The following is a 26,902-nucleotide window of genomic DNA, read 5'->3' as shown; positions in this document are numbered from 1 at the left end:
CACTGGAGATTATATCCAGCAATTTGTATCTGTTTGTTCAGAAGTTAAAGAACCTCTACAGCACTGAATAAAATTCATAGGATTAGCATCATTAATTAAATATTTATAAGGATAGAAATGGAACAGAGGAATACGCTGTTACTCAAACCTACAGTAGAAAAGAAGCTATCTGAAGTTTAACAACTGACTGAAAATAAGTCAATGAGAAGGAACAGTCTGACGCTCACTATGGAGAGCTATTGAATTGGCTCAATAAAGGAGACACGGCTTAGGCATGAGTTATAATAACTTGAAGGTAACAGAATGGATCTTGCAGACACTGAGTCAAGAAAAGAAACGACTTGTCTAGGATTTCAGCTTGCATTACTAGACGTATCGATGCTCATAAATGAGTAAAATGACATGTGTTCCCTAACTAACAAGTACAGCAACAAATAAATATGGTTTTATCCTAATTGATGCATTTAAATATTTTATAAATTTACATTTTGCAACATTCAAGTGAAAGGCTATAGGTTATTGTTTAGCAAAATATTGTTAGCTGCCATTAATTCCTTAAAGTAGCACTCTCACAAAATGCTATTCTCTGACCTTTTAGAAAGGTAACAGATATCATCTGTAATGAAGGTAGTTTTCTTACCAGTGTCTGTATTTGTGACCTGAATTTTTAACGGTCACTAGGACCAGGCGTATTTTTGCAGCTCCTCTGACTAATAATATTAAAACTCAATTTTATTTCAATTTCTTTAAAACCAAGATATTACTTGGGAACATATTTAAAACTTCAGGAGTAACAATTTCAGGGTCGATTGCCAAGTCACCATGTACACTTCTTATACCTCTTGTACCTAGATCTGTAGGATCAACATCTTATCTCTATACAGGATAAATCACGCATTGACCTTCTTACAAAGAGGGACAAAAACAATAACAAACAAATGAAGAGAATTCCTCTAGTTACCGTCTATATGGAGGACAGTACACATGTTCGACAAATTATTTTAAAACACTGGCCTGTCTTGAAAAGTGGACATGGGGGGGATTGAAGAGTTTCTCCTTCCTCCCCTCATGTCATATAAGAGAGCCAGGAACCTTAAAGATAAATTAATTCATACTGATATAGGTCCACAAGACCTTTTTACGCTGCCCCAAATTGGGGAGTTTTCCTTGTTTAAATTGCATCAATTGCCGATATATGCAAAAGGCAGTTTCTTCCTGCACACATTGACACAGAAAAAATACCATATCAAGCATTTCTTGACATGCGAATCTTCATTTGTCGTATACATTCTTTGGTGCCCATGTCAGTTACTATACGTTGGTGAGACTTCAGTTGATTCCAAAAGTAGAATTAACCAGCACTGATATACCATTCGTAAAAAACGGATGGACCTTCCAGTCCCAAAACATTTTACTGACATGGGCCACAAGGAAAGGGACCTCAAATGTATGTTGGTTGATCATATTCCCACTCCGCGTAGGGGTGGCAAAAGACATGCTTTACTTAAGAAATGCGAGATCCGATGGATTGCCAAATTAAACTCATTGAGACTTCAGGGATTAAATGTGGATTATAGGCCCTGGTTATTGTCCTGAGTGATTGTGCTTTGGATTCTGCTCGCCTGTTTCTATATGGAGTTATGTGTGGTAGTGCCCCTTGTTTATATAACAGGGTGATCTTATATATTGTTTTTATTACCTTCAGGATTATGGTGAACATTGGGCTTGTTTACATCATGAGTGAGCGATGGAAGGTCAATCTACTGAATCATGATGGGACCAGAATTATTTATCCCATAAGTCTATATACACTTTGTTTTTCAATGTATAGCAAGATTTTCTTGTGGATATAAAAATAATTAGATTCATTAGGTGATTTCTGTGTATCATTTATTTTGTATCTTACGCATGAACTTGACTATACGCGACATTGCCATGAGATACTTGTGGTGTCCAGTTGCCTTATCTACACGTTCAGGTTTCACATGTGGATAAGCCTTTGGAGCCATTGATCTCAGAGAGATTGGTGACATTTAAGATTTTCTTATGGACCTTTATAAGTTTGCCCCCAGAATCTAGAGGATGATCCCGGGTCTGCCATGTTGGATTTCCAGGAATGGTATCCGACGTACAGGGGGGATATTTTAGCCTGTGGCTCTATGATGACGGTATGAGCCACATGAGCTGAACTCCTCGTTTAGACTAGGGGGCCATTCAATAATAACCATGTTGAGTCCAATATTCAATAAGAAAAGTGGCGGTACTACCGCATATTACATATATTTTCTCTTTTCTTTATAGTAACGGTACTTCCGTCTATATAGTCACCTTTATCTTTCAGATTGATCGTTGACCCATTTGCCTTGTTTTTCACATGTGAACTGGTACCGTGCGGATCGCAATGGGACTCTACTTAGAGCCGTTGCAAGCCTGTGTATTATGTCAGCTTCATGCGTATATCTACAGTTTCTATCTCGATGATTTTACATTTTGATATGTGTGAGGTATTCCAGGAAAACTATAATGCTCCAGACATAGTAATCATACATTTGAGAACATCGAACATGCGATCATATCCTCTGATGTGTCCGCGAGACTGTGGAGTATTTGGAATCTTATATTGTCTTTCTGACGATGCGATACATTTAATCACATGATTGGAGGTGTGATCACATGGTATGATCACATGTTCCAAGGTCCTTGGACATGCGCATTCTAACGATCGGTCTGAATGGGTGATCACGTGATCGGAGTATTCAGGAAGGTCCTTTGACATGCGCAATGTAATGCCAGAGATGCCGGGACCCACGTGCATTGACCCCATCGTGCGCTCCTGTGACCCAGTTCATCACTTCACTGAAGGTACACCTGTACACTTTAGGTTTTGAAGAAGATCTACACCTGGGTTGATGATTGTCACAATTAGAGTATTTTGTGTTATATATGGTTATACTGAAACTGTCATGAGAAGGATCGACACTATATCACTGTATTCAGATCTGAGACAGGATGTGATCGTATTAGCATATGGATAATACTGTTTGTATTAATATTTTTGAATTTATTGTTCCTAATGAATGTACTTAACTTGTTGATTGTTTAATGATGTGAAGTTGCTTAAATATGTGTCACTGCTTGAGAAAAATCCCGTTGAGAGGAATGAAACGTCGCATGTCTGGTGAATAAAGCCTTTTTCTACTTTTTTACGATTTGGATGTGGTGCGGAATTCTTTATTTTTAGATAGATAGATAGATATTGGGACATCTACAAAATTAAACCTTTCTATGTCCCATTCTAAATCCATAGGCATTAGTATGGAGTTGGTCCCTCCTTTGCACCTAAAACAGCTTTCACTCTTTTGGGTTGGCTTTCTGTAAGATTTTGGAGTGTGTTTTTTGGTAATTTTGCTTATTCATCTATAAGAGCATTTGTAAGGTCAGACACTAATGTTGTATGATAGGCCCTGGCTCACATTCTCCTTTAGTTAATTCCAAAGATGTTCAATAGTGTTGAGTTCAGGACTCAGTATGGGCCAGTTATGTTCTTACACACCAAACTCACAAAGCCATGACATTTGGAATCATACAATTTCTTGGTATGCTGAAACATTAAGGTTCTCCTTCACTGGAACTAGCAGGTCTTGGCCAACCCCTGACATTTGCCAAACCAAGTCTTGCCCATCAAAATGGGTAAAGTGTGATTTATCAATCCACAGAACATGTTTCCATTGCTTCAAAGGCCAGTGGGAGCTTTAAACCGCTCCATTTGCTTGCATACAGCTGTTGGGCCATTGGTCTAATGGACCCTCAGGTCTACCATCTTTGTAGACCTATTAGGTGCCTGCCGATAGCTAAGTATAGGGTTAAAAAACATGAAAATAAAATCAAAAGTAGAAATAATTGGTATTACAAGATCTGTACTAGAGGAAAAAGCATTACTTATCCTACATGGTAAACGCTGTAAAAAAAAATCAAACATTACATACAATAAAACAATAAAAAAAAATAAAAAAAATGCACGGATTGCTATTTCAAAGAACACACTTCACTGTGCTGTTCCTACTACAACAAAAAATATAAACCAGGATAAGAGTATCAACAGTACTTGCTGCTTCAATGTTAGTATGGTCCACATTCAGGTACAAACAACTGTTAATCAAACACATGCATTTTTACTGATGACTTTCACTTCTTTAGGCAATCCTCAATCTACTATAGGTATCTGGAGAGAAAACATTCAATAGTGAAGCATTGTAACAAAAGCTATTTTTCCCTAAATTTACATTGGGTACTCAGACGATCACAAAAATTAAAAGCACACACAATCAGCCCTAACTCAAGTTTTGAACTGATTCTTCTATATGGGCTTCAATAAATTGCTTGTATCTGGATGTGCAGCATATAAACATTGAATCTGCAAGTATTCTTGATACTATCTTATCCTGTATAGATTTTCTATTGTTACAGGAGCAGTGCAGAGAAGTGTATTTTTTTTTATTTTGGCTTAAAGGGTAACAACCAACTTCTGGACTGTTTCTCCTGGTCTGCACCTATTTCATTGTGAACCATCATGAGGACTCTTTGCCATTAGTTGTGTTCAATACTAGGATTGTTCTTTTTTCCTCATTCTATTTTCAAAAAAATTCTAATGAAAGGTGATAGAAAGTCATATGTTTTCAAATGTGAACCTACCTTTTAATGCTACTTTATCATCTTAGAATGACCTATTATTTAGACTTATTTGCTTGTCTTCTGTTATTCCTTCCTACAGGAGGTGATGTCCCCTATACTACATTAGCAACAAGAATGATGATGGGAGCATGGTGGTTGTTTGCCTTAATTGTTATTTCTTCTTACACGGCAAACTTAGCGGCCTTCCTGACAGTCTCCCGCATTGAGAGCTCTATTCAGTAAGTATTTTTCATTAGACATATGTGCATCAGAATTAGACTGTAGAAAATATTAAGATGTTGTAGTAGGTGAATATTGATCCATTCATTCATCATCAACGGCTTGATTTAAAGAAAGTTACCTACAAGCTCTAAATGATCTAAAATAAAATAAAAAAATTAAAACATTACTCACCAATTAAATTATTTGCTGCTCTGAAGGTACTTCATACATCATTCACATGTTCACTGATTCTAATCACTAACCTCAGTAGTGCTTGCATGTACAACATATGTCCACTGAGGCCAATGATTGGCTGTAGCAGTCAAATAAATGATGTTTGTGATGTCATAACTTTACAACTGTTGAGGACTACTGAAGCAGTGCAGGGGATTTAAACGATTTGTCCCATCTGGTCTGTTCACTAGCCTTCCTCCGCTGCAGTACCCTTTTTTCTAAATTGGGGGCGGTTAACAACTAATTTCATTGATAGTACAGGAAAGTGGCATTCTGTTGATGCCTTAGCTTGACTATATGGATATGTTCTCATTGCAGCTACTAGCTGTTTTTATTATCATTGTCGGCAGTGCAGGATTTCTTACAGTCTTCACAATTGGCTATGGTAAGAGCGGTTGCTCCAGGATGCCTAGGAGCTGTTCAATTGACTTCTGTGATGTAACAGAGAGGTATGGGAGATGCCATGCACATTTGTGCTCTTCTGTGGTTCCGGCCACCATAGCCCATTTCTTTAGTATTTAATACCATTTCCTGCTGTTAGGCAAATTTCCTGCTGGCTTATCCCTTTCCCTGTCCACGCCTACTTTTGTAGACCTGGCGTGAAGGCAAAAAAGTTGCTGATTGCGGCGCAAATAACCTTCGCGCCACAATTTGCACCAAAAATTTGCCTAATACAAGCGTATTTATGATCGTATATGACCCCTGCAGTTTCTAAAAAGAGTTAAGATTAAGTGGCACAGAGCTTTCCATGTAACAGTATTGTTATTGGGTTTTTGTCTCTATTTTTCCCCATTTACTTATAAAAGATCACAGTTTTTCATAGAGATAGTTCTACGAGTCTTCACTAATATTGTGTCTTTCAGAGAAATGTTTGGTGCTAATCATTCAAAACAGATTTCGTTATCATAGATTTCCAGGTGTTACCCTGCATGAGCATCTGTCCTTATAGCATGTAGGTTATAAAGTCATCTTAAATTAAGTGATTACTATACCACCCTTTCCACTCTTAGCTAGATTGTGTCACCTTGAGGTTGCTGACCATTTTATTTGTAATTGCTGTTTTAACTTATGAATTTGTAATGCCCCCTTTTATAATGAGCGAGGCAACAAAGCCTTATCCACTGCTGTGTTTTACTCAGCTGAAATGAAGAATATTTAACAAGATGTTTTCTATTAATATAATTTATGACACAGTATTTTTTCAAAGGATGTTTTATTCAGCCGAGGAAACATTAGTTGGAAACCTCCTAAAATGAAAGAGCAAACACATTTTTCATTATAGTTTGTAGTATAAAACGAGTGTAATTAGAAGGATTGGTATTCATCAGGGACCAAAGTTATAACCAGAAGGGTTTAGTTGACAAACTGCTCCGAACAGAAACAGCATTCTTGGAAATAATTATATGGAGGCTCCTAACATTGAATAATTACAAAGCAAAGGCATTAATTAGCTGAAGGAATGATTATATTTATTTTTCACTGATTAAATTGTATCCTCAGAGAACTTAAGTTGGCAACAACAAGATATGCTTGAAGAAAAGTGATTGTATTGACAAAGCAACCAATGGAATCTGACAATAAGCAGTGCAGTTTAGAATATGTAACAAGTCAGACTAGGCATTGTAATATAGGTACACATTTATTTAACCTCTTGTAAATAAAAAATGAATCGTCCTTTACAGCAACTAAGTCAGTTTCACAGATGTGTATTTTGCACGCGTGTCACAGGAATTCATTTTAAAGGGACTGTTTAATCAGACAGACAATTTAGTTGGATATAATTTGGATATGATATCAGAGCTTAAAAAGGGTTGTCCCAAGATTGACTCTTTTCACCCATCCAGAGAATGGATCAGAAGTTTTGGACCATTAGGGTTCCCAACTCTGAGACCAGCACTGATCACGGAATGGATTTTGTTTACCCTCTTTGAATGTAGTGGCTTTTTGTAACTACTATCTTTTTTCATGGGCATACAAAAAAATGTCCATTAAAGTTTATAGAGAATGTAAAAAAAAAACACTTTGAGTTAGAGCCTTTAAGCGTCAGAACGCATATGCTCATGTGATATTGGTATACAGCGGACATTATTTAGCTATTCAGTAATACTGGATATTTATTTCATTCAAAGTATCTATCTATCATCATCTTCTATCATTAACAGACACTGCAACTGAAATCATCTTCTTTTACAAAATCTTGTTTTTGGGAAGTTCCAATGTTCCTGATTTTACTGAGTTTTCAAAAGCCTTTTTGTATGTCATAGCAATATATCAAAGGTTTGGATTGGTGGGGGTTTGAGTTCTGAGACTCCCACCAGTTGCTGCCACAAGGAGAAGAAACACCCACATAGCACACTCTCTTTCCTCACTGTAAGAGACAGGCTCAATAGAAGTCTATAAGTCCATCTTGATTCTTTCTCCTGCAGCAAGAAAACAAAGCATGCTATTTGAGTGCTTCTTTCAGCATTCCCCCACCAATTAAACCTTTGCTATATCATTATGGCATATCAAGTTATTTGAACTCTCAGCGATGCTCTTAGAACAGGCATGTCCAAACTGCGGCCCTCCAGCTGTTCCAAAACTACAACTCCCAGCATGCCTGGATAGCTTACAGCTATTAGAGCATGCTGGGAGTTGTAGTTTTGCAACAGCTGGAGGGCCGCAGTTTTGACATGCCTGTCTTAAATGGACCCTGCAGGCTTCCCTTTATTGAGGCTCATTTTCATCTGTAGATGTGTGACAATTGCTTGATAATCAGTTTTCTCCCTGCTCTCCATGCTCTGATTCCTGGTGATCCTGCTAGTGTTTTGTTTTTACTCAGCATCCAATCAAAACAGGGAGAGCAAAAGGAAAAGTGAAAGAGCAGCAGCCTGAACCAATAATAGAAACATGGAATGTTTTGGGAAATAAGAACCATTTGGCCCATCTAGTCTGCCCAATATACTAAATACTATGGATAGCCCCAGGCCCTATCTTATATGAAGGATAGCCTTATGCCTATCCCATGCATGCTTAAACTCCTCCACTGTATTTGCAGCTACCTCTTCTACAGTAAGGCTATTCCATGCATCCACTACTCTCTCAGTAAAGTAATACTTCCTGATATTACTTTTAAACCTTTGCCTCTCTAATTTAAAACTATGTCCTCTTGTAGCAGTTTTTTTGCTTTTAAATATTCTCTCCTCTTTTACCTTGTTGATTCCCTTTATGTATTTAAAAGTTTCTATTATATCCCCTCTGTCTCGTCTTTCTTCCAAGCTATACATGTTAAGGTCCTTTAATCTTTCCTGGTAAGTTTTATCCTGCAATCCATGTACTAGTTTAGTAGCTCTTCTCTGAACTCTCTCCAAAGTATCAATATCCTCCTGGAGATATGGTCTCCAGTACTGCGCACAATACTCCAAATTAGGGCTCACTAGTGCTCTGTAGAGCGGCATGAGCACCTCCCTCTTTCTACTGGTAATTCCTCTCCCTATACACCCAAGCATTCTGCTAGCATTTCCTGCTGCTCTATGACATTGTCTGCCTACCTTTAAGTCTTCTGAAATAATGACCCCTAAATCCCTTTCCTCAGATACTGAGGTTAGGACTGTATCACTGATTTTGTTTTCTGCTCTTGGGTTTTTACACCCCAGGTGCATTATCTTGCACTTATCAACATTAAATTTTAGTTGCCAGATGTTTGACAATTCCTCTAGTTTTCCTAAATCCTTTTCTATTTGGTGTATCCATCCAGGAACATCAACCCTGTTACAAATCTTTGTCATCAGCAAAAAAACACACCTTACCATCGAGGCCTTTTGCAATTTCGCTGATAAAGATATTAAACAATATGGGTCCTATCACCTTTTTTCACTGACTGAGCAATTCTCTTCTGCCTGTGCTTTAGAAGCTCTTATAACTTGCTTGGCCTCTCTCTGCCTAATCTTATAAAATAAAATTATAATTACTAAATGCTATCTTTTTGTTTTTAATGATTTTGGCTACTTCTGATAAGTACCACAGTAGTCTCTTCCTTTTTTTTGCTTTTACTGACAAGCAATTATCTGTTGCCTTCAATAGTGCCACTTTTAAGTAGTCCCATTTCTCCTGGACTCCATTGAAACAGTTTCAGTCTGATAGGGACTCGTATAACACTAATGTAATTTTAGAAAAGTCTGTTTTTCTAAAATTGAAAACTTTTGTTTTTGTGTGGTGTGACTCATTCAGTCATTGTACTTATAGTAAACCACACTGACTGATGATCACTAGATCCCAAGCTTTCCCCTACAGTAATATCAGATACCAAATTCCTATTTGTGAATATTAAATCTAAAATGGCCTCCTTCCGGGTTGGCTCCTCAACTACTTGCTGTAGAGATGATCCCAGTAGGGAATTTAGAATATCTGTACTCCTGGCAGAACTAGCTATTTTGGTTTTCCAGTTTACATCAGGAAGATTAAAGTCTTCCACAATGATAACTTCCCCTTTCAATGTAATTTTAGCTATTTCTTCAACTAGTAGATCATCTAATTCTTTGACTTGGCTAGGTGGTCTATATATCACACCTACACGAGTCACCTTATTATTATCATCAAGCTGCAACATAACCCAAACTGACTCTAAATTGTTAACTTGTATTAGATTAGATCTTATGCTATATTTCACATACAGGGCCATCCCTCCCCTTTCTTGCCTTCTCTGTCTTTCCTATATAGAGAGAACCCTGGTATTGTTATATACTAGTCATTACTCTTATTCAACCATGTCTCAGTAACAGCCACTAAATCTATATTCTCAGATGCCATTATAGACTTAAGTTCATTGATCTTATTCCCTAAACTGTGAGCATTTGTAGCCAATACTCTTAGCTTGTCATTTCTTAACTTATGTGCTACTGGCATCTTCTGGCATTGTTCCGGGGGCAGTTCAACTGCTGGATTATCACTCTTTTGCCCCCCTTTCCTAGTTTAAATGCTCCTCAGCAAATACTTTGAACAGTTCACTGAGGACATTCGTTCCCTTGAGAGAAAGATGCAAACCATCTTTCTTGTACAGTTCTTTTCCATTCCAACTAGAGCTAACATGAGACACAAAGCCAAACCCTTGGTTTAGACACCATTCACCAAGCCATACAGTGAATTCCTTAATGAGCATCTGCTTGTCATGCTGAAGGTTATGCACAGGCAAAACTGCAGAGAATGAAACAGTCGATGCAACCTCCCGCATATCATTAACAAGTGTGTGAAAAGCTTCCTTCACCTTTGAAACCTCATTGCAAGCTAGATCATTTCTCCCAAGATGGAAAATAACATTCACCTCCCTTTCCTGCTTTGCTTGCTCAACAATATTAAGGATACGTCATCTGTCCCTCCTAGCGGTAGCACCAGGGAGACATCTCACAAAACCATTTTTCTCAAACTTCAAACCTCTTATGATAGAATCGCCCACCAACAGCTGATTACTATCAGTCCTCACCTTATCCTTTTTGTCTTTGGCTGCAGTCTTGCATACTTTAGGCATAGGAGATGATTGTTCCTCACCCACTGTGCCAGACCCATCCTCCATGTTGCTCTTGCACTCTGAAAGTTCTGCAAATGAATTATGGACAGCCACAGACTGTGAGACATGTCTTCTATCAACAACTCTAAGTCTACCAGAACCTGCAGTAACCCATGTTCCATATCTAGGGGGCCTCTTTGGCAGTGGCATTGCAACATTCCCAGCCTGAGTTTGTTTGACAGCCAATTTACAAATCTCAGATTTCAAAAATGCTGCATTACGGAGAGCTGTCTACAGATCAGACAGCATCCAAACTTCCGAAGAGCGGAACATGAAATAAAAGCAAAACAATTCCTGCACAGAACCAGGTCTGCCATTTTGATGAGAGAAAGGGTGTGTCTCAGGCTACCTCAGACTTCCTGTTGGTACTGTAGCGGTAGCCACAGATCAGATCTCTCCCCTAATGGAGCTGAGGTCAAAAGCATCCAAGAAGCAAAACTAAGGAAGGCTATCATTCCCTATAGGACACGGGTGTCACTTTACAACTCTAATAAAAAATGAAAAAGAAAAGCATTCCATCGCATGCAATCTAAAAGTTAAACATAAATAACAGTAAATACATTGTCATGTAATGTTTTATTTATTAATTTAATTTTTTGTTTACAAAATCCTATTACAAATATTAATAGTTTTGTGCATTTAGAGTTTTTAGAACATGCTGATGTTTCTGCCATTTATTTTAATGATTTATATAACTTGTTATAAAACTAAAAATACTGGAAAAAAATCACTCACAGGTATGAAAACTGGCATTAAAGTTATTTCATTCTGAAAAGTTATCTTCATTCCTGAAGTTAAAGGGGTATTCCAGTTATTGAAAGTTATCCCCTATCCACACTTAAGGGGATAACTATCAGATCAGTGGGGGTCCTATTGCTGGGATAGAGGATACATTTCTATAATGTATCCTCTATCTTGAAACAAAACTCATTGTGGGACATTTATTAAGACTGGCGTACACATACACCAGTCTTCATCTCCCAGCGACAGGCTGGCATAAAATTCAGCTGTAACTTCCGCTAGTTTCCCATGCAAAGCCCCGTCTCTCCTGCTATACCCCGATCTGAAACTGTGACTTTTTAATGCCCTTATTGTAGTGTAATGACATTATTAAAAAAAAAATCCCTCTTTGTTTTAATATTTGTAATGACTTTCAAATGTAATTCCCAAGTCATAAAGAAACAGATTTTTTTCTTGGAGATAGTAATAAGGTGTAGACCTTACCTCAAATTGCTTTTCTTTCTGATATTCAGGAAAATCAGTGTATCCAGATTTGTGGTACCTGTCCTTCCAACACACAAGGAAACTTCTTTTACTTAGTCTTTTTTGTAGCGTGATCCTTGTTCAGCTGCATGTCACGGCGTGGTTCACTGTGACAGTTGTGGCCGTGTAGGCTGGCTGCATGCCCTCTCCCGTACTGGCTGCAGGCTGACTCCTGTGTATGCTGGTTGCTTGTGGCTGTGTGCTGGCTGCGGTGTCTTGTGTAAACTATGCCTGTGAATGTGTGTACTCCCCGTGTTTGTATCTCTTTGGCGCCTGTCACCGGTGCCTTGCAGACTGTCTGCAAGCTCTTTGTGTACTGGCTATGGGTGTTCTTATGTATGCTAGTTCTGTGATGCATGCTGGCTGCAGCCTTGTGTGTGAACAGGGTCTGAGTATGGCTGCAGTGTGCGGTTCTGTTCCGTCACTCCTTGTTGTTGTGTATCCTGTGTATGCTGGTTATATTTTGGGGCATGCTGGCTGCAGCATTCTGTGACTGGTGTGAAGTGACACTTGTGATTATGTGTTCTGTGCTTCTATCATTACACTACAATAAGGGCATTAAAAAAGTGTTCTGTGCTTCTGTTACTCCTGGCCTAGGCCTGGGTGTGGCTTATCAGGTGTCCTTGTTAGGCATCTATTTATACCTGTGGGCTGTGGGGCTTGGGGTCAGTCTGTCTTGTGCCTTGCTGGGTGTAGCCCCTTGCTGCTGACCCATGGGGTATTACCATCTGCCCTTCTGTGTGGTGTCGCCTGGTAAAGTGTTGTTTAAGTTATAGCCTTGTCCATGCCTTGCCTAATGTTCTGTACCTGTTCTGTGTCTTGATCCTGTCTGTTCCATGTCTAGCCTGGAAGTGCCTACTGCTTCCAATCCTGTCCTGTGTATGTCCTGCTTTCGTGAGAGGGCTCCTGGGTTCTCTGGAGGGAGGATCTCTAGTCTGTGTGCAGTTCGGCCTGTGACCGCCATGCTTCCATTCCACATGGGGTCTGAGTATCTGCTTTTGTGCTGGTTCTTGTTTATTGTCTGTTCCATCTCCTATGCTTGTTTGGGTTCCAGTACTTCTGTTGTTTGTTTCCGCTGGTGCTTGCACCAGCATAACTACTTGCAAGTAGCGGCCAAGTGTACTGGAATCTTCCTGGAGGTGTGACCAGTGAGCCCCCACCACCAGGGGCTCTGTAAAGAACAGGGCTCACTGTCTCTCAGCCCTCTGGGTTTTGCCTCTGGTCTGTACTAGTTCGACCACTATTTCCTAACCTGCATATCTTTACTGTCATGTTTATTTATCACATGTGTAATAAAGTATTCTGTTGGTCCCTGGTCTGTTTCTGCCTGTGTCCTGTTTGCATGACTTCCTAGAGGTCTGCTTTGGGGCACCGGTATGTGACACTGCATAAGAAACTATGAATGATATATTGTATTCTTACTATACAATCCTACTTTGTTGTTACAGTTCCATAATTTTCCACATATAAATTTGGTCATTTTCACAGTGTAAGATATTTATAGGCAATATGTAAACGGTTATATTAGCTGATATATTAGCTTTATGTGTGTAAAAGAAAGTAGACCTGTGTGGGTAGAAGTATGAGTTTAGAAGTACAGTATGCTTGTCTATGTGTAAAACAAGTGCGTGAGAGTATGTAAAGCTTTCCTATGTGTTTGCCTAAGTGTTCATGTATGTGAAAACACACATGCTAATGTAAGAGAAGTTGTCCATATGTTTGGATGGGGGAGATCATGATATTATTTAGTTTAGGACTATAATTCACTATAAGTACCCTGAGATCCATAATTTTTAGATGAAACGGATGATGGGAGTGTGACTCACGGGGGAAGGGAATGTATTCCTCTTTTCCTAAATCCACACCCCAATCCTCTTTTTCCAGCAAAAAAGATGTAAGGGAGAATGATCCCTCTTACATATGTAATTTTATTATACAAGTATTGAGCTTAATGGGGTTTGCCTTACTCATAATTATTTTATGGGGGAACAAACTGCAGGAATGCTTTTAAAATAATAAAAATTAAAATAAGCCTTCCTTTGCACCCTTTATCCAGTACTGCTACTCTGTCCTTTTAGCAGTGACTTGAGAGTGAATGATTAGTGCAGGAAGGGGCTGGAGTAAAGAAAGTGGCTCATAAGTTTAAAAAAATAGGCATTTTACTCTAATAATAGTAGCCCATGAAAAAGTAGCCCGCCTCCAGCAATACTATAACAAGATGAACGAGCAAGTGCTTTTTTTTTACTCACAAATCACAAAAGATCATGAAAGTGGTCCCTGTTTAGGGCTATGCATCTTTGGGCACGTCGGATTATATTGGTTGATGCTGCTTGAAGATCTTCAACAGTGATGCTGCAGAAGAAAAAATGTCCTGCTTTTTCCAACAAGATGGGGCAACATGCCACTCCTCACGGAACTCACTGGCAAGGGTTCATAGTATAGTGGCAGACTGGGAACTTAAAGTGGCCCTGGAAAAAATGCTAAAAGTGGCCCTGTTTTGTAGTTGGGTCCAAATCGATGGAAGGCAGGGCCAGCAATACCATATTGTGGCATATTATACCACCCAACAGTGCCAAATACCACAGTCAATCATAAAATACTGCCTACAGCACAAAATGCATCCCCAAAAACTTCCGCTGGATGGATGAATTTCCCTGTGAGGTCTATGGTCAATCCACCCTTGGTGGCAGTGGTTGGTATTGTAGCTCAGCACCATTCACTTGAACCAGGCTGAGCTGCAACTAGACCAGTGATGGGCAAACTGCAGCTCTCCAGCTGTTGTCAAACTACAAATTCCATCATGCCCTGCTGCATACTGGGCATACTGGGAGTTGTAGTTTTACAACAGCTGGAGAGCCACAGTTTGCCCATCCCTGAACTAGGCCATGTGACTGATGTACAGGGATGTCACATGACCTAGAAAGAGCCTGCAGCGCCTCTTTTAACAGCTGATCGGCGGGGGTTCCAGGTGTCACACCAGGTGTCACACCTGCATATCTGATACTGATGACCTATCCCAAGGATAAGTCATAAATATATTTTCCTGGATAATCCCTCTAATGTGATGCAATGTTGGACTGGAAAAAAACGGTTATAATCAAGAATCTTAGAGGAAAAAATAATAAAATATAGTAACAAAGACACAGTGGGAGTGAAGTAGTTTCTCAGTGGTGCACTACAAATAAATATTATTGTTAATATTTCACTAGGCATTTTTATTTAACACAGAAATGCCTTACAGTCAATTCACTAAGCAGCATGCCAACCATCATGAAGAAGAAAGCAGAAAGGTAACTTGTGCTTGTGTAAAGGGCTGTCTGTTTTTTTTTTATTTTTTTACACAGTTCACCATACAAGATAAATTGCATGATAATTGTGTAGTGTAGGTCATTATGACATAGCGATACCAAATATGTAGCATTTTTCTTTCATGGAAAAGGGTATTTTTATAAACTTAGGGTTTTTTATTTCATAAAACTTAGTTTCCATATATTTTGAACCATTTACTAGTCAACTTTACAGGTGATCTTTTTTGGTAAAAAAAATACATCATCCATTTGTGTGCGAAGAGGCCACAACAGGCGATCAAATGGATAAGGTATTTATTCTTCTTTTTACCCTGATTAACCCCTGAAAAACCTAAATGGTAGCCTCAGATGCCACCATCCGTGATGAACGTGGCATCTGAGGGGTTCAATTATATGGGCGCAAATTCGTCACAAAGCAAACTTCTTTGTGAAGTTCGGCGAAGCAGCCAAATCGAATTTTCCATAACTACGCACATCTCTAGATGTTACTGCTGAGGCCAGTCATTACATGTACAGAGGTTTTTCTTTAAGGCTACTTTTAGGCTACTTTCACACTTGCGGCAGGACGGATCCGACAGGCTGTTCACCCTGTCGGATCCGTCCTTCCGCTGTTTCCCATTGACTATAATGGGGACGGGGCGGCGCTCCGGCGCAGTACGGCAGTGCACGGCGAAAGGCTGCCGGACTAAAAGTCCTGCATGTCTGACTTTTTAGTCCGGCAGCCTCTGACCGCAAACTGCCATACTGCGCCGAAGCGCCGCCCCGTCCCCATTATAGTCAATGGGGACGGAGCGGCGGTCCGGCGGCATGGCGAAACAGCGGAAGGACGGATCCGACGGGGTGAACAGCCTACCGGAACCGTCCTGCCGCAAGTGTGAAAGTACCCTTACACCTATGTTTTTGCTGTTTGGTTTTGAGATCCGACATAGGATCTCAAAACGCTTCCGTTATTATAATACAACTGTCTGCATCCATTCAGAATGGATCTGGTTTTATTATATCAAAAATGAAGAAACCGGATATGACATTAAAACCCTTGTAAGTCAAAAGGCGTTGGCTACGTTTTTTGGTGCTGGATCCAGCTTCTTCAATTTCCCATGTCGCGCACAAAAACTACTTTAAACCAGTTTTGATAAATCTCCTCCTATGTGTTATAGGAAGAGATTTATGTGACAAGGCTCCCCGAGTCCAGAAGTCCCTTTGTGGGGTTGCCTTCACATTAATTGTACAAAAAGGGAGTCCTTCCTTAACATTAGGAACCGCACTACACGCAAACAGGGAGGTTTGTCTCCCCACAGAACAGTCCATTTGTTCTGGGCTGATGGGACATTGGGCTGCCATATGTCCCAGGCCACGGCACCTCCAGCAGATGACCTCTCTTAAGGACGGCCGTGTTGTTGGTTCTGATCAGACTCTTGGCCTCATAACGTCCACCCCAGGGGGGTTTTAGTCCCTTTTTCTGCACTTCAGTGTCACCCGTGCCTTCCAGTAGGGGGAGTTCAAGGATCCTGAAGCAGCTATGGTTGGCTCTATGGCATAGTACCTCTCTACCAAGCCAATTAAGTCATCTGCAGTCTGCGGATTTCCTTGTGCAACCCAGCACTGTACCGGCTTAGAGAGAGCATGCAGGAATCGGTCCATTACGACGCGCTCCACCATTTTGGCTGGGGAACAGACATCCGGCTGTAGCCATTTTTGGACAAGGTGCAGTAGATCAAACATTTGGGACCTGGGAGGCTTGCCTCTCTGAAACCCCCACTGGTGCACCCTCTGAGCTCGGACGGTGATGGTTACCCCCAGACGTGCCAATAGTTCTGTCTTTAGTCGGGAGTATTCCCGTGCATCCTGCAATGATAAGTCATAATACGCCTTCTGGGGTTCGCCTGAGAAGAAGGGGGCCAGCACCTCGGCCCATTGCTCAGCTGGTAGTCTCTCAAAGACAGTGAGGAAGGCTTCTACATCATCCTCTGCGGTCATTTTTTGTAAGGCAGATTGCCCGTTTTTTCTTCCGCCCACATTCTGTTCAGCCACATACCCCGCTGGTTGTGCTGCCACCCTCTCTCTTAGGGTTGCAATTTGCTCTGCCAGTAGGCGGTTGGTCTCCTGCTGATGGGCATTAGCCTGCCGTTGTTGCTCCAATGCCTGTTGCTGCTGTAGATTGCTCTGCACCATCTGCTTGATAAGATCCTCCATTTTCATTGACTCTTGTTGAAGCTCCGCTGCTGCTTTAACCCAGGACATCAATTGAAAAACTTCCTTTCAGCAAAAATGCATTCAGTAATTTAGGCTACTGGCCCTTTAAGAGTCCAACCAGAGGGAAAAAACAGCTTCTGACATTTAACTTGTTGCTGCTTCAAGCAATCCTGGGTGTGCCCGCATCCGACACCAATTGTAGGGATTTCCCAAATGGTAGCCTTCAGATAAATACACAGTAGCCTTTTAGTGGTGGAAATCAAAGTAATAAATGTATTTTATTTTTGGCATTCCACAATTCAACAGGCGGTAGTGATGAGCTTACTTCAGCCGACACTTAAAGAAAAACAATTCAGTCTTGAATCTGAACAATGACATAGAAAGTTTTAGGGCATAGTACCGTACTCCCCACAGAGTAGATGGGAACCTTGCTTTGTCCTTTGTCTCTCGGCAGAGACCCTCTGGTTTTCACTCAGCTCCAAAAACACACAGCTACACAGAGCTCCACCATCAGCCAGGTAATCACACCACTGACCCTGCTGGCTGACTTTTTGTAAGCCCGTCAAAACCCGGCCTGGACCATGGGGAACAGCCAACCCAGCATGCACTTTGGCTGCTCCCAGTAAGATCCGGCCCGGATTAGCTTTTCACAGCTATGCTAACTATCAAAGTGTTCATCAGCAACTGCTGCGGACATATACACTACTGGCTCCTACTTCACCGAGGCCAGGAACCTCGGTGACACATATCTTCCATCTATGATGGTCCCTTGTGCCTTTCTACAATATATATATATATATATATATATATATATATATATTTGTGGGTAAAGATTCAGTAAATCCTGCATTTTTTATACATTTTACACATTTACATCTTTACTTTATCAGTGATAGCATTGTGCACATACAAATTGTTCATACAGAGATATCACTGATAACTCTTCCCTCCTGTACCAATAGCTCTTATAAAACTCAAAGATATAAATCTACAAATTTCAAGTTTTACTGAATATTTTCCCACAAAAATATATATCAATCTGCTTGGCTTCTCCTGCTCTATAACATGTAGCTTTTAGAATGCATTGCATTTTTTTGTTGACAGGCCCTCTTAAACTTTCTCTACTATATTTACATAATTCAATTAAACCTTTTCATGAATTGAACTGTTTTGACCTGACTTTAAAGAATGCAATTGAATTCCTGGAATAGTGTGCTGCAATGTAGGCTGTAGAGAGATATAGTTAAAGCAGTGATTACAAATGTTTGGCCAGAGCTGTTCTTTCTCTAATTATTTGGTAACTAATTGCTTTCTAGCTTGCAGGCAGTAGCGACAGCGTATTTTAATAACATCATTATATTTGTACATAAGCGTGATTTTTCTGTTTCAGGAAAGAAGGTTTTTCTTAGTTTTTATCTCTCTTGACATCACCGATTGCTTGTTAAAAAGGACTATTAATATTATTACTTTAACTGGATCTCAAGTTCTGTGGTGATGACTATTATAATTCCAATTAGATGCTTTAGTCCACGTCCAGGTACTAATTCTTCCGAGTATGGAACATTCCACATAATTTATGTCTAACTGTAAGATAGTGTGTTAATTGCTTACATTGGTTGATACATATGTTCCACTGGTTGCTTGTGGCATTGATACAGTTTCCACCAACCCATCTAACTTTCAACAAAGCCATGCATTTGGAATATTCTCAAATGGCTTCTAGAGATAGGAAATGTGATTCTCAACAAATTGGTCTTCAGTTTCCCCAAAATTCTGATTTAAGCTGATTCTAAAAATTCTTTTGTGATTTGATACAAACAAATCTTTAAAAATTGCGGCCACCAGTTTACAGGTCATAAGATAGTAAAGAAGTGATCTTCCACCAATGTAATAAAAATTTGATAATTTGTGGACCATGTTTTAATTTGAGGATAAAATCTGACAATGCGGTGTGTTATATTAAACAGGCTGTTTACTATCACTGGCTGCCATCCATCTACCCATATACTATATTTGTCACTGTCACTTTTTTACGTTATAAATGCTAACTTGGCATTAAAGAGCTTGAAAGGGATTGGATATAGTCATAGGAAAGCTCAGAGTGTCATTCACAAATTTTCAGGGCAATATGAGCACTTTTGATTTGGGTCAAATGTATTTGTGTCCAAATCGAATTTTCTGAGCAATTTGTCAGAATCAGACTTGAAATGAGTTTCAAGAAATTTGCTGATTTATATATATATATATATATATATATATATATATTGTGAGACAGTGACAGGTAGAGTGATTGATGGCAGGTACTTTTCCCCCAGAATCCTGTCATATGCAGCTTAAGCTCTAGGGAATGCCCAGTATGTAGTGGAAAGCCAAGCTTTCCTGAAGTGGCTTTGTAGAAAAGCCGGTATAGGGCCTGGAGTTTTGGATTGGAGAAGAGTTGGGCAGGTTCCCCAATCCGCAGTCCACTTCTGGGAAGAGTTCTAGCCTGCTGTCTCTGATTAGCTGTACCTACACCAGTTGCATAAAGAGAACCTAGGCAGAGAGTCTGGGCCTAAAACCTGGGACTGATATGCTGGTGTGTGCGAGGAGTTCGCTGTAATGAGCTGCAAGGCGGACAGTGTCATGATTAGGACAGTGAGTAAAATACTGTTTAGTTAGTGCTTAGACGAGCAGGCTTTTATTTTGTGTTTTGCCTAAAATGTAAAGGCCTTTTGTTTCTGTTTTTGGAAAACACAATAAAGTGGGACTTTCTTTGAACTTCAACTCGAGTGTCACTGTCTCTGACTGTTCAGGCAGGCCAATCCTGCCTCTAGCAGAGCTGATTCCCACATATGGTGGAGGATACAGGCACAGTCTTAAAGAGAAATGCAGGGATACAAGGGACTTTAACAGCTCCAAGCTGAAAACGGTTGCTAGGGGCAAGGCGGAAACCAATTCATTGCTTGTGGAATCCAACAAGCTGGCCTTAAAGAAACAGCAGCAGATTAACCGGCAGCTGCAGGAGCAGATAAAGAGTTTGGCAGTCCATAGGCCTCAAGAGCCGCTTTTAAAGGTTCATGCTGCAGTACAGACCTCTTTGCAGAAGATGACCCCCACTGATGACATCAAGGCCTACCTCATGGTGTTTGAGCGAGCGGCAGAGAGTGAAAAGTTACCTGCAGACCAGTGGGCCAATGTGGTGGCTCCTTGGCTAACTGGAGAACTGCAAAAGGCGTACTTTGACCTGAGCGAGCAGGATGCCAAGGACTATGCTAAGAAAAAGGGTGAAGTCAATATGAATGTCCATGCATGACGGTTGCACAATTGGACCTACCTGCTCCATCGCAGATGTATGACCTTATTCACCTGGTGCGAAAGTGGCTGCAACCAGAGACGTCAACCCCTGGACAGATCGTTGAGAGAGTGGTGCTGGACAGGCATATCTGTTCCTTACCACCAAGGATCCAGTGCTAGTTCAACCTACTTGAAAGATATAGACTGACTGAGGATCTACTCCAAGAAGTGCATCCTGGACACTAACCCTCGGAACAGTAAAACACACGGACCGCCCGGTAAGACTGTTCCTTTTCATAAAGGGGTAAAAAGTGCCATTAAGGGAGGTGGCTCAGAGGGGGAATTACTGACTGAAGGTTCCAGAGGGACCCAGATGTCCAGAACCTGTTCTAAATTTGGGGACCAGGGCCGCATACAGTGTTGGCAGTGTTATGGATATGGTCATATTGCTGCAAGCTGTCCTCTGACTGCTGAGCCTATGGAGTGTGATACAGCCAGACGACTGTCTCTGTTTGCATGACCTGTTTGTTCTGCTGAAACTGTGTCTGAGACTGAACAGCAAATGCATGCTATCCAAGTGAACGGATGTACTGTTAATGCTCTACTGGACTCTGGAAGTTTAGTTACCCTAGTGCATGCGAGTCTGGTAGACCCAGGGGCATTCAGAGGACATTGCATTTGGGGTGTTATGTATTCATGGGGACACTAAAGAATACCCCACAGCTTTGATCACACTAGAGACTGAATGTGGAACTGCCTGTCATGAAGTGGGCGTGGTCAAGTCTCGGATGCATAGTGTGATCCTGGGGAGAGACTTTCCATTGTTCTGGGACTTGTGGGGGTTGAAAAGTGTGCGTTCCACTGTAAGGGTCCCTGATGACAATAATGTGTGCCCTGTGATAAGCCCTGTGCCCTTTGACCAAGATGCTGAGGTGCCAGCAGTAGGGGTGACCACCGAACCCAATAATTTTCCCTTAGAGGTTCTTGCTGGTGAAACCAAAGAGCCGGAGGAAAGTGGAGATATGCCGGATTTAGAGGTATCCCAAGATAATTTTGGCACGGCCCAATTCAGAGATCCCACGCTATTAAAGGCCAGGGAAAATGTTAAGGTCATAAATGGTTTGCCTCAATTCCCAGGGGCTGATAAAATGTTCCTTCACATGGCTATTGACCAAGAATTGTTGTACCAGGATGATAAAATACATGGGGAAGTTGTTGAGCAGCTTGTGGTGCCACAGCCATACTGTAGAATGGTATTAGACCTAGCTCATAAGCATGTGCTTGCGGAATCACCTAGGCTGTGAAAAAAAACAGAGAGAGTATTTTCCAGAGATTTTTCTGGCCTGGTGTGTATAGTGAGGTACAAAGGTGCAAATTTCAGAAGTCCACTGGTTCCTCTACCTATCATAGAGGTTCCTTTTGACAGGATCGCCATGGATTTGGTTGGCCCTTTAGTAAAGTCCGCTAGGGGGCATCAGTATATCCTGGTGGTGTTGGATTATACCACCCGCTATCCTGAAACACCTCGTCCAAGATCATAGCACGAGAATTGTCTAACATGTCTACCCGTACTGGTATACTGAAATAGATACTTACCGACCAGGGCACCCCCTTTATGTCCAGAGTCATGAAGGAGTTGTGTAAACCGGTAATAATTTAACCCGTACGTAGTTCTGTATATCATAATAACTGATAAGCGCATCCGCCTGTCAACTGAAAATGCTGACAGGTTTACTCTTATCAAAATGAACAAAACCTGGATTGCCCCTGACTTCTTTACTCCACCAGAGGAAAGCGGCTGAATATAAAGGCACTTTAAATTAGTGATGAGCGACAGGGCAATATTTACGAATATTTGGGTGAATATTCATCATATATTCACAATTCGTGATCTCCAGTCATTATTTTCTTGATTGCAAAAATCGGCAATATACGAAAATTTGCCATCAACACGACTTCTAAAGTCAATGATATTGCAGCCTTCTCATCTGCCCACAAGCAAGAAGCAGTGAGGGATCATGGGTACTGATTTAAAAAAAATCTAGAATATTCCCAATTACGAAGATATAGCACTGTATTCTAGATATTCGTGAATTCTCAAAGTGCCAATATTCGTGATAAAAATTTGCGATTAGAATATTCGTGACCAACACTACTTTAAAAGTGTTTTTTATAATGTACTGAATACCTGTATTCCCATGCACCCCTTCCACCACAAAAAAGGGTATATGGTTCAATCTTCCTTTTCTCGTCCTCCTCCTCTTCCATCATATCAGCAATCTTATTAGTCTGCCCTCGCTCCTAATGTTGTAGAGGGTCAGCTCACCTGCAGGCCCTCGCATATAATGTTTTTGAGGGTCGGCTCACCAGCAGACCCTCACCTACAATCTTTTAGAGGGCCAGCTCACCTGCAGACCCTCTCATCTAATGTTTTGGAGGTTCAGCTCACAAGCAGGCCCTCAACCATAATGTTTTAGAGTGTCAGCTCACCAACAGGCCCTCACCTAAAATCTTTTAGAGGTTCAGCTCACCTGCATCCCCTCGCATGTAATGTTTTTGAGGGTCAGATCACCAGCAGGCCCCCACCTACAATCTTTTAGAGGGTCAGCTCATCTGCAGGCCCTTGCATATAATATTTTTGAGGGTCAGCTCACCAGCAGGCCCTCAACTATAATCTTTTACAGAGTCAGCTCACCAGCATGCCCTCACCCATAATTTTTTTAATGGTTAGCTATTCAGCAGGCACTCGCCCGTAATTTTTTCAATGTCAGCTCAGCAGCAGGCACTCACCCATAATATTTTCGATGCTCAGATCGGCAGCAGGCATTTGCCCCTAATGTTTTCAAGCGTCAATTCTGCAGCAGACCCTCACCCCAAATGTTTTAGATGGTCAGCTCAGCAGCAGGCCCTCGCCTGTAATGTTTTAGAGTGTCACCAGCAGGCCCTTGCTCCTAATGTTTTTGACGGTCACCAGCAGGCAATCAATCATAATTTTTCAAGGGTGTGTATGATGCACTCCTTTATGTGTAATAAAGGGTGTATTGAAGAGCTGGTTCATTGTAATTTTTGGCAGCCCTTTCCCTTAGTGCATAGGCTTTATGAGTGTAGGAGTCCCGCTACCTGAACAATTGTACCAGAATGTGGAATGAGGCCCCCCATTATGTGATATACAGGTTGTATCGGATCGCCACTTCCTTGTAATTTTTGGCAGCACTTGCAGTTTCTATACAAGTAAATAAACAGGAAAGAATGTTTTCCTCCATCTAAAATTGATTTTTTTTCTTCGGTTTTGTGCGTATTGTTGTCTGTAAAAGTGGCATACTACTCGGACATCGTTCCCAGCAGCGACCTTGGAGTCCAAGATGTATCCAACCATCCTCCCCATGCTGTTCCCGAACCATTTTGGTGGTGTTTCCATCCTTTTCTTATGAACCAGACACCCTCCCCTCTTCAGAGCAGGGGGTGCCTGTTTTAATGCTCACATTCTCCCATTAACTTCCTTTGTGCTCGGGTGCTCTACGCACTATACCACTCGGCATTCCTACAACTGGGACTCAATTTATAGTAGGGCCCTAGTTGTAGGGCGCCTGTTGCAGAGGTTTAATAGGTCATATATTGTAAAATATGATATGCAGGTGTAGAGTTCAGTACAAAATAATGAAAATATTTAGTGCATGGAAAATGTCATATTTAATAGAAGTGTATTGATCACATTGACATTTGCTGCTCAGTCAACTGATAAGAATATTTAAAGGGAAATTCTATCATACTGTACTTTTCCATAAAATGTATTTCTCAACTGTTTTTAAGTAATGTGACATAAGCATATACCTTCTAAAAGAAAAACACTGCCTGCTAAAATCATAAATGCAAAATGTCTGCTCTAAAATAAGTGATCCTCAGTGACTTTTGGCTGATATTTAACTGATGTGTGGGACATACGCGCCTCACATTCATAGATGGTGTTAATGAATTCCACATTAATATAGAGCATTTGGTAAATGTTATGATTGCCAATTGATTTAATGCATTTAGTTAATTACTTAGAATAGTTGTCAAATGATGTGTCAAATGCATACAAACAGCATCTTCTACTGGATACCGAAAGCATAACTCAATTTTATTTTTACAATCCCAGTGCGTTCACAGTCTCTGAATATAGAACTAGCTGCCTGCTCTGGTTGGTAGACATAAACTCAGTTTATTACTGCTTGCAACCTTAGGATCCTGCCACATATACAGGCTTTTTGATGCAGTTTTTTAAACCAAAATCAGGTCCCTACAGTGAAAGTTCCCAGTGGGTTGATGCCCAGAGGGCCACCCAAGCTCTTCTCATGGCCGCTGCCTGGGTACATAATGATCTCAGCATTAATTAATGTAGGAGCATCGGGTACTTATGCACATGATAAATGGCCGCAGGTGTCCTCCTGAACTCAACTTTATCACCGTCCTTCAGACAGTGATACAGTTGAATACTGTGGTGAAGGTGGCAGTATTTTGTGCTACATTTTGGTATTTGGTTCTGCTGAAGCAGTATTTTGTGTTGCACTATGGTTTTGCTGGCCCTGCCTACTTCTGTTATTCCTGCCTACTTGTGTTGGTCCTGTCTACTTGTGCTGCCTTTTCTTCTGTCAATTTGAGAATATGTAATTAGGAACATCCAGCTTCTCCTCTCTTTGAATCTTGCTGACTTTTCTAGCATATGGAGACTTTGAAGGATGGTTTGGAGAGGTAAAGCTAACAAAAGATGAGGATGGTCATCATTAAGACCTGACCAATAAGAGGTGCAGACTAGATAATATAGGTTGGCATGCTGGCAATGGGATAACAAAGAATTCTATCTTATCGGTAGTGAATTACATATCTTAGTTTATGGGTGATGTCAGAATGAGTAAATGTAGGAATAAATAAAACTGATGCAAAATAAGTCTCCCTGCACTCTCTCCACATTCTCCCTGCACTGTCCCTGCACTCTCCCTTACCAAAATTTTTCTATTAATAGTTTTCAGCAACATTGACCATAGAACATGAGCGATTGCCACGAAAGCCCTTATGCTCAGCTCACAGGACAATGGCAGAGAAGCGTGGGATGAGGGTTTTATAGGGCTGTAACATCACAGGAGATGGCTATCTGCAGATTGGCTAATTCCACTTTGAGCACTTCGCTTTGCTCAACACTACCCTTTATATCACTCTGCAATAAAAAAGTAACTGTTTTAAACTTTCAGTTGACTGTATGTAATTAATTCCTTAGTATGCTAAGATTTAAAGGGTGTGCTAGGTCTCTTAAAGAGACTAGCTTTGTATGGAGATTAATTGCAAGTCCTCCATGGTAAGGAAACTTAAGATTTTGCTAAAATGGCATTCATCGATGGATTATTTAAAGGATGACAACCTTCCTAAAAAATTGGCTGTCATAAAAATTTTATTACTGTAAAGCATCGTTAACATTTTTCCTTGCACAGAATTAAAAGTAAGATGCATAGCATTTAGCTATTAATTAATCTAAAACTCTTTTGTTAGGTCTCTCCAGGATCTTTCAAGACAAACAGATATTCCTTATGGCACAGTCTTGGATTCTGCTGTATATGATCATGTTCGGGTGAAAGGTATGAATCCATTTGAGCGGGACAGCATGTATTCACAAATGTGGCGGATGATTAACAAGAGCAATGGAACAGAGAATAATGTCCAGGAATCTCTAGAGGGCATACAAAAGGTAAAACAATTTTTTTTTCTGCATGAAATGCCATAATGTATTGTCATCTATGATTGAATAGTAGATGTAAAGATTTACGATTCATAAGAGAATATCATGTATAAGTTTTATTCTCTATCAAGGTTCCTTGGAACCTGACCAGTGGTTTCCCAGAAGGCATCAGGCAAATGTTGCCAAAGATAAATGGTAGCATGCAAAGCCAGCAAATTATTTTTTGCCAACAAGTCTTCAAAATGCATATAGAACATTAAACCCTGAGAACTGATTCTGCCATCTTGAATGACAAATAATAGGTCAAGTGATATCTTAAAAGGGAGGTGTAGGTAATGATATTTGTAGCATATCTCTGAAAAATGCCACCTTTGTCACACTGATATCTGATAACTGTTGAATGTTGATTATTTTTGTCTCATATTGATGTCTATTGGGTTTTATTTGGACACTACATAGTCTTTTCAGTATTGTCAATTTCAGTAG

At 40.5% G+C, this 26,902-nt stretch overlaps 1 protein-coding gene across 1 annotated transcript in view; it reads left to right on the top strand.

The window, feature by feature from the left end:
* Nucleotides 1-26,902, top strand: part of GRID2 (glutamate ionotropic receptor delta type subunit 2) — a 1,539,079-nt gene that overhangs the window by 1,313,340 nt on the left and 198,837 nt on the right. The window contains exon 13 of the mRNA XM_044302725.1: nucleotides 26,230-26,425. Within this exon, the coding sequence (XP_044158660.1) occupies nucleotides 26,230-26,425 (196 nt within the window). The remainder of the gene's footprint in view (nucleotides 1-26,229; nucleotides 26,426-26,902) is intronic.

Source organism: Bufo gargarizans, chromosome 1 (genome assembly GCF_014858855.1).
Source record: "Bufo gargarizans isolate SCDJY-AF-19 chromosome 1, ASM1485885v1, whole genome shotgun sequence".
Classification (NCBI taxonomy): Eukaryota; Metazoa; Chordata; class Amphibia; order Anura; family Bufonidae; genus Bufo; species Bufo gargarizans.
This window is presented reverse-complemented; position numbering and strand designations above follow the sequence as displayed.